The 14346-nt window shown below is 43.8% G+C and overlaps 1 protein-coding gene across 6 annotated transcripts in view; it reads right to left on the bottom strand.

The window, feature by feature from the left end:
• The window catches only part of FARP1 (FERM, ARH/RhoGEF and pleckstrin domain protein 1), a 213179-nt gene that overhangs the window by 20360 nt on the left and 178473 nt on the right, over positions 1 to 14346 (bottom strand). For 4 of the 6 annotated variants that reach the window (XM_055703285.1, XM_027812232.2, XM_027812233.2 and 1 more), the window contains 3 exons: positions 11753 to 11943; positions 9872 to 9961; positions 7547 to 7680 (listed from right to left, as the gene is read on the bottom strand). In XM_055703285.1, coding sequence (XP_055559260.1) covers positions 7547 to 7680; positions 9872 to 9961; positions 11753 to 11943 — 415 coding nt within the window. The remainder of the gene's footprint in view (positions 1 to 7546; positions 7681 to 9871; positions 9962 to 11752; positions 11944 to 14346) is intronic. The other 2 variants (XM_027812230.2, XM_055703284.1) reach the window with 1 other exon arrangement.

The following is a 14346-nucleotide window of genomic DNA, read 5'->3' as shown; positions in this document are numbered from 1 at the left end:
TGCTGCGCCACTGCATACAATCCCAGAAATGTCAAAGCCAGATGAATTTGTGCTGCTGCCAGTAACGACATGGTATTTTGTAATTATCTCTAGAAGAATTCTTGCTTTATGTGTTATTCTCTAACTCTCTGGCACTGCCTGGCTTCTTTTTTATGACTCTACATTTGATTTAATCTAACGGACTTCAGCAGTTTGGTACCTTTCTGATTTACTGCCAAGACAAATATTAAGTACTTCATTACAGACTGCTATTTCTAAACAGAAGTTGCTTTTCTGATCTCCCAGCTACAGTATAGGTTGGCTAGAATCCTCATTGCAAATTTCTTATCTGCTAGCTATAGCTACTCGAAGGCTGACCCCAAGCCTACCCAAGTCATAGCGAGCGCTTCCACTGACTTTGTGAACTTCAGCTAATATTTAGTGCAGTTGTTCATTGAACAGTCAGGTCCTTATTTCCTAAAAGTTGACCCCCTGGCCCCTCTTCAGCACAGCCAGCCCCGACTGCTTGCACAGCATCTCATCACATCAGCCATACATAAAGCATCAGGAACATTCCCCTTCATTGCCTTCATTGGTTTTGGCCACAGACCGGTCTGAGGCTTTTTTTTTTTTTTTTTTGAACAGTTTGAGGGCTTTCAGATCTTACTTTGCGTCTTGGCAGAGTTAACCTGTGCAGCAGGCAGACGTGTACTGCTGGAAAAAACAAAACCCTACGAAAATCCAGAAATGTGATGACTAGGTATTGCTCCTTGTTCCAGTCATTCTCCTTGTTTTGCTTATTTATTTCCACGCAAAAGCTGTCTCTTGCAACAGGGATGGTTTTCCCACTGGTGGTGGTGCACAGACATGTAGGCTGTGGTATGGAGCAGAGGGGCAGGGAAAGCTGAAGCCAAGCATGGGGGAACATGATGGCTTCATGCCTGCCTCCTAAACCCCATCCTCCACTCCACTCCAGCTGTCTGCTGAGACTCCACGGTATTTCCTACGCTATGCTGCCTTCTTCCCCAGCTCCTCAACATGCAAATCCCATGTAAACAAGAAGAAAAGAAACCCCAAGAAAAATGCATCCAAATCCACAGCATATTAAAAGAAAAACTAAGCATCCGACCTATCAGATGGTGTCTTGCTGCTTCAACAGCCCGAAGCACAGCAGCAGAGAAGAGCTCTCCCTGCGGTGTGTGTTTTGAATAACAGCACTAAGCTTGCTGTGGGGGAAGAAGCTGCTCATTTGTTGTGCATCAATGACTAAATTGTTCTTCTTACTCCTTGTTTTCACGGGTCACTGTTTGAACATGGTATCTACCTGCCAGTGACAAGGGACAGAGATCAGGGACTAGGTTCTTACAGGTTTTCATCAGCAGCTGATTTACGACCCGACTCCCAGCTCCATAGGTGTATGAGCTGCTCTCCCTAACATAACGAGCCCTCACTCCACTGACTGTGCGGGGAGGTCTAAAGTCACTGAAAAACATTGAAGAGTGGAGATATTATTCTGTAAGAAGCTAATTTCCCATTTTTTTTCCAAATAGTCCCTTTCTTTTTATAGTAATGCAAGTGTACAACTGCAAGCAAAGAGAAGGAGACCGACTTTTATACCCAATAAGACACTAGCTTACATATTACTTAAAACCAGCCACCAGCTCAACTTACAGGGACTACACAAGCAGCTATCATGGATTTTGGAATTACATAAACTTCTCAGTGTACATCATCGAAAAATTAATGTAAAGATATCTCAAGTCAGCCCATACTATCCTCAGTCATCCAGGAATGGTAGTAGAAGGAATACAAATTTGATGGGGATAGTAGGAAGGCAAAGAAGGAGAGAAAGGTCTCAGAGATATTTTTTTCCAGGTGAACACAAAATACTTTGATTACAGCCCTTCAAATGCAGCAAAACAACAACAAAGAAAACGCCCAACAACAACAAAATCAATTGCAGCAAATGATATTTACAGCTTGTGACCTTCCGTTACATGCTCAGGAACAGCACCTCCCTCCTGGATCCTATAGTTTTTGTCTTTGGGCACTTAAGACACTTTTGACTTTTTAAGAGCATTATTAACTAAAGTTCTAATATTAAGAAATACCTTAAACATTCCCTGTTACAAGTGCCTTTTAAACAAGAGTAACATTTTGTGACTTAAGAGTCGATAAATTCCTTGCTCACACCCTGCTATTACTCAGTGCCTCTTATTGCCCTGCCCATTCCAGCTGATGCTGCAGGTGTCCTTTCTGCAGCAAGCAGTGCACAAAACGCTGCTCAGAGCCTAAGGAAAGTACTGCTGAAGCCACCAGAGCTTCCCAGAGCCCCATCGAGCCTTTGGGGAGCATGCACACATTTAAAGGCTTCGGGCTGGCTATCCCTGTTGTGGGAGAAACCCAATCCACAGGAAGCATGTGTCAGTAATGCTTTTGAACGGTAAGAGATCAGAGCAAGTAACACCACTGTACGGAAATACACTGAAAAGACAACATGTCACGCCTTGCTGTGGCACACCCTCAGAGGCGATCCTGGCCACATCCTGCTGGGAGAGCCACAGAGCTGAACATAACGTGGCTCTGGGTGTGACTAATGGATCCTGGACAAGCTATTTCTCTCCCACTATTTCAGATTCACTTGAGCGTAGCGTGGCTCTAATCCCCAGAAGTACCCAAAAGTGACCTCAGCAATGCAAACTGTCCTGTCAGAAGCAAGCCCAAGACACTGGCACCGGGCTCCTCTTAATATCTTTGTCTCAGGAATCCACCACACCGTGTAAGTCTGAGGTTTGTACTACAATACATACCTCATTTCTGCACATAGGAGAACGACACTTCCGAAACTGTTCTCCTCATCTCTTCTCCAGACACGCAGAACCAGCTGAACAGTCAGCACTTGTGCCTTTAAGAAGGCAGACAAGGATTGCTGCCTTGTTTATATAAACTGTTTATCAGGCTGTTCTTCCTGACCGCAAGTACTACTTCCCAAACAAAAAATGGTTAATAAATCAACGTTCAGCTCATCTTCCTACACCTCCCTTAGTGCTTTTTATTACAGGTTTTCAAACTGCCTTCCATGAATCCCGATTGAGTCCTCTCCTTTCATATGCTAACATCTAAGAGCTTTTTTGGTTTTTTTGCAAATTACCAGCCGCACATTTCTCAGCCACATCTGGTAGTACTGAGTAGCTGCTTCCCTCACAAGTGCCTATGAACTGGGAGACTGGCTTCCCTGGGAGAAAGAAGATGAGTCTGCCTGCATTTCTGGGAAGTACATAATGCTTTTTCTTCCCAGCACATGGATAAGGTCCAACATGCAGATTCATACATACTCCCTGACAGGGCTTCCCAGGGCAGAAACGGCCATCCTGGCTTGCCCTAGCATTGCTCTTTGCAGTGCGTAGTGGTCGACCAAGGAGGGAAACTTACGAGTTCTCCATTTGCTATCTTCTGTCAGAATTTATAGAAACCAATATGGAAACTTATAATACAAACATGTAAAAGGGTGTGGGAAAATGAGTTCAATTTTTTTGGCTGGAAAATGGTGCTTGTGGCCCAAATGAACAGCCTATTAAACAGCTTAGATAAACGAAGGAGTAAAACCTAACTGACTTCTCGGATTCAACTGGCCAAATGCTAATGGAGCACGTCACGCTCTGCCTGCACTGCCCACACCTTTTCCTGGGGAATGGGAGCCAGTTTAAGTCACCGAGACATGTCTCCCGTATTTCCTCCCAGCAAAAAAAGTTGGGAACTCCTGGCCTGGCACCCAGAGCCTTGCTGAGGAGCATCTTGGATGAGTCCTGGTAGCCAGGACCAGGACCTGGGTGCCCAGGTACCAGATGCAGCTTTCCTGGCACTAACAGGACAGCCTGATGTGTGCTGTTCCCTCTCCCACCTCAGGCATCTCCCTGCTCTTTTTTCTTCCTCCTCTCTTGCTGTATGAGAGGACAGAGCCCCATGCCAGCCTGCAACCACCAAAGGCCATCCTTCCCCTCCTCAAACCACAGGGCCTCTAGTTGGGTATCTTCACTTGGTCCCAGGAACATAGTCTTGCGAACAGAGGGCTCAGCACAGCTGGGGCAACTGAGGGGATTCACAGGCTGCTTCAACGGCCCTGCAACAGCACAGGCAGGACAGAAAACATCACCCAGATTACGGTATGACTGATCTTAGGATGCTGTGCAATAAAAACGCCAGGGATCTGCTCAGTTTCATGGCTAGAACGAAACCCTGGCTGTGAAAAATGCAGCCATTTCCCATATTCTGCAGGTGGCTCTTGGTGTCAGGATCAGCTCACATCTTGTTAATAACTTTATCACTATGCACTAGGCACCGAGACGTGCTGCTCTTAGGAAATGCAGTACTAAAGAGAAAAACGGGTGAATTGTGTAAAGAAACAAATCAGACCTGCCAGAATCTATAACTTGGTCAACAAGATATCAGCACTTAGATGTTCAGTAGCAAATAGCCTGGCTCTGACAGCAGTTTCAAACAGTTCAGAAGTCTGAGCAAGCCAGAAATGCTTTTAATAATGTGCACAACCCGAGCTTCTTGGAGCCAAATACTAAGTCTATAGATGTTTTAACAAATTAACAGCACAGAGCCATCTAACAATTGTTACACACGATCCTCCCCTGGCCTTGCTCTCCTCACACCATCAGCTTCAATGCGATCCAATCCTGAGAGATCAGGGAATAGCCTCCCGTAAGAGCTTCCAACAGGCAGCACGAAGGTTTCAAACAAACCTTAGACAAACACACGTGTCTAGGCAGAGCAGGCAGGCTAAACTGCACTTTAAGTTGATAAAACCCATCACCCTACTCACTAGGAGAATGAAGATGACTGGTTACAGACATCCTCTCAGACAAGCTCTCACATCACATCTGGGTACTCTGGGGCTTCCAGTAGCTTGATGAAGTCCACAATCCTTCCTTCCATTCAAAGGCCCCTTTCTCCACCCTCTGACAAATGCAGAGCACGCTCATGCCTCAGGACAAGCTTCCTGCATTCCTCCCCCCTCCACCTGCCTGGAAATTTAAAAGAGCTGTCATAGAAGAGTCAGATTTAAATGAGTTGGCTTGAATCCTGCCCGAATGTGCCTGCAGCAGTGCCGTTGGCTCAGCCAGGCCCGCGAGGAGCTCCGCAGCCGATGCAGAGGCTGGGCAGCACTCTGCACGGCTGTGGTGAACGCAGTCAAAGCCTGCTGGCTTCAAACCACCTGGGGCCAAAGACAGAGGTACAATCATGGCAGCACAGACATTGAGCTAAGCGACCTTGACCACGCTGCTGAAGAAATTCCCTACCACATTGCCACCAGCAGCTGCTTCTACATGCTGAGGGGCTGTTTATTTTTGTCACTCACCGTTTAATTCAACAGTAATCTCTATAGGATAGAGTTTATTGCTTGCAGCTTATCTCGGTATCTGTGGCATTAAATAAAAAAACACCACTTCCAAAATCACACCTGCCAGCAAATCCGCCTCCCTTCCTAAGGCACATATTCAAATCTTCCACAACTTTAAAAACAAACACTGTCTACAACAGTGGTATTACGTTAGGCAAACTTGTGCTGTTGGTTGCAAACCGGATGCAGACCAGCGGCAGGAACAGGACTGCTTTTCTGTCAAGTGAATCAGAGCAGCTCACAGAAATCCCAGTGGCTTTATGCTAACTGTGGAAGGATTTGCAATAGCTGACCTGACAAAGTCAGAATGAGGTGCCCAGCCTGGGACAAAGTTACCTCAGCAGAATATATCTGAGTAATTTGGATTGCAAAGTTGCTTCATAGCAAATAAGCACTTTATATCATAGAGCAGTTTAAATATGGTATTAGGAGCCTTAAAATGTGGTTTACCGCTCTGTGAAACCATAGCCTTAGGACACAAGGAAAAGCTGGAAAATGCAAGGCTTACTCAGCTCTAAAAGAAGCTAACTGAAACAAAAAAACCCCAAAATTAAATGACGGAAAGCCTAAAAGCCTGAATATTCCTCCTTTCTTTTAAAATACCTCCCCCCCACAGTAAGTGGTAGTAAACCATTGTAGTAAACAATGTCACCTTTCCACAGCAGGCTATTATTGCATCATCATCCCAGTTTTGAAAAACATCACACCTGGACAGGAGGTTGACATCCCCTTGTAATGCCACCAGCAACCAGAAGGATATAGGAGGAATCTCTGTTTCAATGTGCCCCAGGAATCAGCACCCAGCAAACTCACTAGATTAGACTGGTCTGATAGAGAGCAGAACTTGGCCCTTTACTATACAAATTGTCCTCTTCCCACCATGCACCCTTAATCCCAACTACTGTTAATTCTACACCATGACTGGAGAAACAACACTATTTCATAACATTTGAAAGGGCCTCCCTGGAGTACCTGCAATAAACATTCCTTACTGAAAAGTAATTAACACCAGTAAGAATCCTGACTAGATTAAAACAGCGGCAGCCCAATGCCAAAAAAAAAAAAGGAGATACGGGCAAAGTTGCTGTGCAGCACGTGCCTTAGGAGTAACCTTATGTCAAGTGTCAGCCACAGAGTCCTATGTGAGGATGGCAGCTCACCCAGGACTCAAGAGGCAGCATCACATTCTCCTCCTCACAAAAAATACCCACTAATTCTGGAACCGAGCAGGGTGCGTTTGGATAGCACTCCTCGGCAACAAGTTGTGCTCTTGTTCAACGACCTTGCTCATCATCACAAGAGCTAAACTCACACACTCCAAGACTGTGTTTTGCTTTTGTTTTGATTAATTAGTTAAAGAGGCATTAAACTGATTAGCACTCATCAAGTCTTCCTGCTCTGCTTTCACGTGATTTTTCATTGTCACTTTCCTAACTGAGAAGAAAAAGCTAGGCTTCCAGCACTAAAGATAAACTAACAAAAAATGCCTACACAGAGCGAGACAATCCAGTCCAGACAGGTCTAATGAGACCAAGGAGAGGGCTTCTGCGTGCTGCCTTTGCTCAGACATCAGTGGTCAAATGAACTGTGTTACGAGTCCTGCCACGGAAGAATTACTCACTTGATAGCTATTTCATAAAAATGCCATATTCTACTGTCACTATTATGCTAAGGATAGATAATTTTTAAGCCCAGTGTCCTCTTCCGACACTGTCAATTTGTAGAGTGCACTGTAGACCCTGAGACTGCCAAAGCTGTGGTGCTGCGGAATGGGAAGCCGGACTCTGAACCCCACCGCAGCCTACACCTATTTGACAGCAACAGGACTTGGTCCTTCACCGCTCCCTCTTTATTACTGATAAGTCTTGCTTGCAACACGTTTTTCGGAAGAGCTGCCATATAGAAACACTGACGCTTGGCAAGAGAAAGCTTCATTCAGAATTATGATCCCATTTGCATACATCTGTACCTGACTGAGATATCCAAACAGGTTTGTCGAGCAAACACAAAGCATGATTCAATATACCCAGCCTGTTAATGACCAACACCTGTGACTTTCACAAATAAACCATGACAGTAGATCACAGAGTTACAAAAAGGGAATGCATAGATGCTAAACCGTATGAAATAACACAGCTAAATAACAAACAATCTTACCACAGAGCAAGTCTCTGCTCAATTTCCTTGAGAAAACCAGTATGAAATTTGTGCAAAGGTTCGAAGTTGGAGAAAATGAGATTTTTCAGTGTTTCGGGCATGCAATCCTCTTTACTCACTGCACTCTGAAACCACTACAAAGAAAAAAGAAGCAAAATTATCGTGGGGTAGATAGAATGCAGCAGGTATGATCATTTGCTGTTTTTATACACCTAACCCAGTAAGGACCTTATTTAGCTGGCACTAGGAATACCACCCAGGCTACCCCTGACACTCCTACATGCTGAACTGGGGCTCTTATCAGCAGTCAGGCCCTGCATAGTTAAAAAAGAAACTCCCTTCCCCTTTGCCATTACTGATCAAATCTTGAAAATTCTTTTCAAGCCCAAACTGGTTTGTCAATACAAACTGAATTTACAGATGCTGTAGGTGCAAGAGAAAGAGTATCGCAATACTTGCAGACATTCCAGTAAAAAAAAATAGTACATGCTCTGCACTTTCTTTTGCCAAGTTCTGCTTGAAATTCCTTTGACAGGAGCTGGTACAGTAAGCACTCAAGACCACGCTGCTGTGTGCAGACAGAGAACATCATGCAGTTTGCGAACTAAACAAGTAGAGGGACGGCACTTCCAAGACAAGGCACTAGTAGCAGAAAATAGAGGAGGGTCAGTGCCAAACGCTGCTAAGACTGCAACAGGCTCCTGCTCAGTTTTGCTCCATATTCTCTTTATTTCAGGCTAACAGACCTATGGGTGATGTAAAGCCATAGGACTAGGGGGCTTGCCAAGGTGGCACAGATTATTATCTGTGTATGTAACATGATAATGTTACTCTATCCTCACTGCACTGCGGGGTGCCAACTACCTATGGAACTTCCAACTTCCTAGCAGGAAACCTAGAAGGCTACTGGGACCACAGGAGACTGTTACAGCAGCCCTGACTGGAGCTGCATCAGCTGGAGCTGACCCAGACCTGCGATAAAGAGAGCCCCCTCCCTCTCCCCTGCTTTCTCTCTGCACTGAGCACAGCTAAGGCTGAAGAACTGCACACCAACCAAGTCTCAAAATTAATGTGTAACACTTGTTCCTTCTACCTTTTCCAATGACACTGGCTACTTGTTCACTCTTAGTGGCCTCCTGATGGGCCTGATGATTAGCTTAAAGCCAGTTGTACACCTTTTGGTGGCACACCAAGTTCGAATTTGCCTACCAAAAGAATAACGACTAGGGTGAAAAATGGAGTTTAGCTCTAAAGAGCTAAACTTTCTTTTTCTGCAGCCACTGAGTGAAATAGAAGATGAAAGCACCATATCTACTGTTGAGACTGCAGCAATGACCACCGTCCAACAGAATCTGGCCTCTTCCCTTGTTGGCCTGGCTTCCCAGAAAGCCAGGGTAAGTAGGCAGTGGAGCCACAGCTACCTTGCTGCCTGGAACAGCCATGCTATCCCAGCCTACAGCGGCTACGTTTAAGTTGGTGTTAGATCAGCTGCATCTGCCACATGGACTCCTGGAATAGCTGAGAAGCTGGGGAGAAGGTGTCTCTCCCTGGTTCCCACCTGGCACCAACAGACTCTTCCATGTAGCACATCCTCCTTACCACAACATCAACACAGGAGGGGGCAACGCACCTCACAGAGCTTCACACACGGGGTGATTAAAGACCTGGAAAGTCTGGAGCTGGAGGCCCTGCTGAAATACTATGAGGGGTTTTGGATCCAGTGCTCTTTTACAGACAAGTGTTATTTAAGGCCAGACCTTGTGCACGTTACTCTTGGAAGTTAAACAAATGTTGGTGTGTGTGCAAAGAAGGCACGTATCTGCCTTGGTGGTTCTACAATCACACTCTGATCTGATGCTACAGAGCAATGAACAGACAGTTTCACTTACTGAAAAATCAGAATAATTCAAATAGGTACTGCACAATATTTCATGTTAAATGGAGGGCATTTAATCCAGGAGAAAACATTTATATGTCCCCCTAGGGAGCTACTTCAGTTTTAAGAGGTCATTGAGAACCCACAGGCATTTTTAGTAATTACAACCACAAAGTATGAGAGCATGAAAAAAATAACTGAACTGTGTCCCAAGTTCCTCAACCTGATACAGTTACGTAGCATGTGTTACTAACCACAGTGCAAATCTCTACTTTCTGCTTTTTGTGTGATTTCCTCCCTAGAGCCATACTCCTGGGCACTGCAGAGAATACCTACAGTACAGAATATAAAAGAAGCATGGAACAGCGAAGATGTTAAATGGAGCAGATGAAATACTACTGCTGACTAGAGCTTCACATGTTTCATGAGTAATGCTGAAGTAAACATACCGATGTGATGACTTCAAGGTCCTTCAGGTACGTTCGTTCTGTGGTCGCTACTTCTTTAGCAATGAAGTAAGCTTTCTCAGTTGGGAATCTCTGTAAATTGCAAACATATTAAGTTTTCATCTGCTTTTATGGAACTGCTTTCTATAGGAAAAAACTGCAGACAACAATCACCAGGAGAATTACAAACTAGTGACCTTTGCTTGTGGTTACTGTGACTCATGCTTGAATGTTTCTAAGCCCTGAAGCCCTGAAAACAATCCTTCCTTGTAAACACAGGAGAACAAGCACTTTCAATGGTTCCCGAGAGACACTTTTCAGCCATGGTGATTTCTACAGCTTTGGGGTGCCGATGTTCCTTTCAGCTTATTCTACACATCTGGAGCAGGACATATTCTGAAGTTCACAAAGAAATCCTTTCCAGGCTAGATAACCATTTGAATCAAATTTGACAATTGTCAAAAATGACAAAATGACAAAAATTAGCATTTGATTGTTTTAAGTTTCATCACCAGGGTAAGAATCCACAGTAAAAATATTCTTAAAAAAATCAAATCTGTAAGATTTTTCCAGAGCAGGTAGGCAACCTAACAGGGGGACAACAGAATGATTTTAGGGTAAGCTACAGTTTTCAAATTTCAGGCCAAATCCTCCTGTGTCATCCAAGAGGCAAAAGTGGTTTTGACCTCTTAATTCTGAACAGCCAAAAGATCCCAATTGATCTTGCTCTGTGTTGCCCAGGAAGCAAAAAGGAAGAGCAAAACATCCATAGATCTTTTGCTTCTATATTTCCTCCCTGAAGATCAATGATGCAGAGGATGCACTAGAAAGGGATCCAAGGGGAGACTGCGCAGGCATTTCCTAGTCAGTAGACAACCCCGTAGGAACCATCACCCGCTGGCATACACAGCAGTCACTGGCTGCTGCAACTTGGACTGACACCAGGGAATCCTGAGTTTATTAACTGATTCCTGGCTTTTCTTTTTCTCAAATATCTTGCTAACTGTGCACACTGGGAAAAGGGATCTTCCTTACACATGCTCCCACTTCCCAGCAAAGCCATCTGAGTTCCTACCTCCTTCCTCCTGAGATGCTCCAAGCTCAGGGGAGAAAGTAGGTGACAGAAGGACAAAGGCAACCCCCTCTCGCCCTGCAGCACAGGAGGGACAAGCCAGCAGGCACCTAGAACACCCTGGCTCAGACACAATCCCTTTATCTTCAAAAGGCACTTTTGGATGTGATGTTCCCTTATGGCTCTGCTGCAACGATGGGGCTGAGCCAAACACTCCCAGCTGAACGCTGCAGGCTGTGGCTTGAAGACAGCACTTTGTGCTCCCACAACCAAATGCTCCCAGTGGTGCTCCCAGCAGACTGGAGAGTCTGTGCTGGACACTCCTGAACACACTCAATGCTCTTCCTTTTCCTTCTGTTACAACAAACTTACCCAACTGCACTCCTTAGAACCAAGCCAGATTTATAGGAGACCCTGTCCAAAAAACCTTCTAAGTTTGCAGCCCAGCTTTATCCCACATTAACCTTAGGGACACAAAGCTAACTATCTTTTCCCCACTGCTGAAAGAGGAGCTGGGGCCCCTAACTTCTGAACCTCTGTTAAGGGCAATGAATCCAGGGCATGGAGCCCTCAGTTACAGCCCTCAGTTCTGTGGTTCTGGCCTGATATCAGCTCCAAACCGTGAGTTTGGCCTCAGGAGCACAGGGATGCTCTTGGACATGCTGTGTGGCTAAGGACAGCAGATACCAAGTGACCCAACTCAAGTTATCTGTGTGGATCTACGGGGGTCTAGATATTAGCCGCTTTGACAAACAGCAGTAGTCACAGCACAACACGGAGAAGAGAGCAAAGGCCAACTGCCTCTGCCTTACCTTTCTTTTGACCTCTTCCTCATCATCAGTCCTGATGCACGATGGGTCATTCAGCAAAGGGCTGATCAAGGGAGATGACTGCTTGGCATCAGGGCTCAAGTTTGGAGATAAAGACATATTTGCCACTGATGGTCCTCCTTGGGAATTGATGGAAAGCTCTGAAAGGTGAGGGCTGCCAGTCAGAGAACCTGCTAAAAAATGGTAAAAGAGAAATCAGTTAGGACGGATTCTCTCTAGAAAGTACCAAAAGGAGTTACAACCTTAAGTTGCAGCATGTGAAATTACACTACAAGAAGCAGCCATCAGGGTCCTCAAACTAGTCCAAATGGACTCGGAGCCAGAGGAACTGCATCCACTTGCATCAGCCAAGGGACTGGAGCGTTCCTTTAGCTGATGCACTGGCTAAAATGAGAGTCTCTGTAGGGAAGGGATCAAGGCATACATGACTGAGCTGCAATATTTACTGCTACATCAAATTAATATAAATTTTTTCACCATTGTAATCCACTCTATGAAAGAGAATAAATACAACAATAAGTGGGTTACCCTACGAGTGCCATGCTTTCTAGCAAAACAGAATTTCAAAGACTTCATAGGGAGCTACAGTACACAAGTTAGAACAAATTCATCTAGTAGAAGTCTAAAGAAAAAGAAACTATGACTCTCTACAGCAGTGTTGCTGCTAAGACCAGTCAGATCTAACATGAAGGAAGAAAACTACTAGTTCCCCAATTTCTACACACAACACAAGTATGTATATTATACCTTGTAGGTCTTTCCATGCTCCTCTGATTGTTTTGGGATGGAAATGCTAGCATTACATTTACATAAGAAAAGCAATACTTTTAATGCACAAAGCATAACAACTTTAGATTATCACAGATATAAAGCCCCGTTTAATTTTGGATTAAAATGTTAAAAGAATGAGACAATTAATTACACTTCCATGAATTCACATACACTACATTAAATAAATATTACTGAAATTAGCATTTTGTCTTCTGGGAGGCAGCCAGACTACTCTCTGCACAAAGGAAAGAGTCTGCCAAAAATGCCCAGTGTTCTCCCAGCTATCCCCTCCTCCAAACCTCTAAAAATCTAAACCTGTTTTAGGAGATGGATCTGTCACGTGGAAGAACATTTACAGTCTGTACCGTTTTGGCATCATACATTAAAATCCAACCAAAAAACGTGATGAGCTCTTGATTACCACAGCTAACAGGCTGTCTAGGATTAAATGTAAAATACATACATTGCCATATATAATTAACGTCAAATACATTTTACTACCATGTTTATGTCCTCCCTAGATTATGATAGGTAAGTGTTCCTGTTGCTACAACACAGCTGAGATACTCCAGTAAACAAATGCACCAATAAATGCAATTAAGCCAGTAGTAAAACCTATTTATTTTCTGGAAGAACTCAAGATTTATTACTAGAATATGAATGTTTTCCAATTCCAAACCAGTTCATGTTTGTATGTCATTCTTTTGACAAAAGAAGGAAAAAAACAATGCAGTTATCAGTTTACGTAATCATGACAGTTATGTAGCCTATTATAAATCAAATTCAAAGCAGTATTTGTCTGAAATAAAGGTCTGTATTGTTACAGCTACCAAGGAAGGATTTACCAACAGTTTCACACTAAATCAATGTTCAGTGAAATTTGAGAAAATGCCGCAGCTTGTTACACAAATGTCAATTTTATTGACACTAGCACACAACTGTATACAGTGTTTTCAAAAGAAATGGAATTCGTCATTGAGAAATAGTGAAACAGATTAATAGCAAGGTTATAAGGTTAAAAGTACGTAACTACATTACAAAAGACATAAGAAAAGTGGTATCACCTCAAACGTGGAAACAAAGAAATTCTGGCACTATGCCTGTCGTACGACAGCGAATAAATGATTTGCACCTCTGTGAGAAGTTCACAGGCATTACAGTCTAGAAGTTAAATAGCACCTATCTGTGATAGAATGGTATAGATATATTGACATATCTACCTACCTATTTATAATCCCAGGTCTAACTTCTGATGTACAGAAGTTAGTTTTATCAGTACAACTCAAGTGTTTCAAACTATAAAGTACCAAATGGACAACGAATTAAAAAGACTTCCTAACCTACACTTGGAAGACACGACTTAGGAAAAGTATTATGGAAAGTATCACCAAAAAAGGTGCCTGGTGGCTCACAGCATTGAGTATACAGTCCATTGATTGAAGACTTGCACATCAATACATCACTGAAATTCTCAAAGGTACTCTGCCGCAAGTTGAAATGCTACATCCTCCTTTTTGGTATCAACGTGGACATAAGCAGTGACCAAATCCAGGCTACATCAGTGTCACAAACAGTGACCAAATCCACCTACAAGCAACAGCTCAGCTAGACTCCATCCAATATGCTGAACCAGTGAAAATTGAAGCTAGGTACAAGACAGCGGCTATATGACAAAAAGGTCTCAAAATGCTGTTGCATTAGCGTGTTCTGGGGCCTAATTACAACCAATGCAGCCATAAAGATCAACACATTGGATGCTGTCCTGGTAAAGGTGGAAAACAAACTCGTTCTTCTGTGAAAAAGTC

Source organism: Falco cherrug, chromosome 2 (assembly GCF_023634085.1).
Source record: "Falco cherrug isolate bFalChe1 chromosome 2, bFalChe1.pri, whole genome shotgun sequence".
In the NCBI taxonomy this organism is placed as follows: Eukaryota; Metazoa; Chordata; class Aves; order Falconiformes; family Falconidae; genus Falco; species Falco cherrug.
Note: the sequence above shows the minus strand (reverse complement) of the source record. Positions and strands in the feature narration are given on the sequence as shown.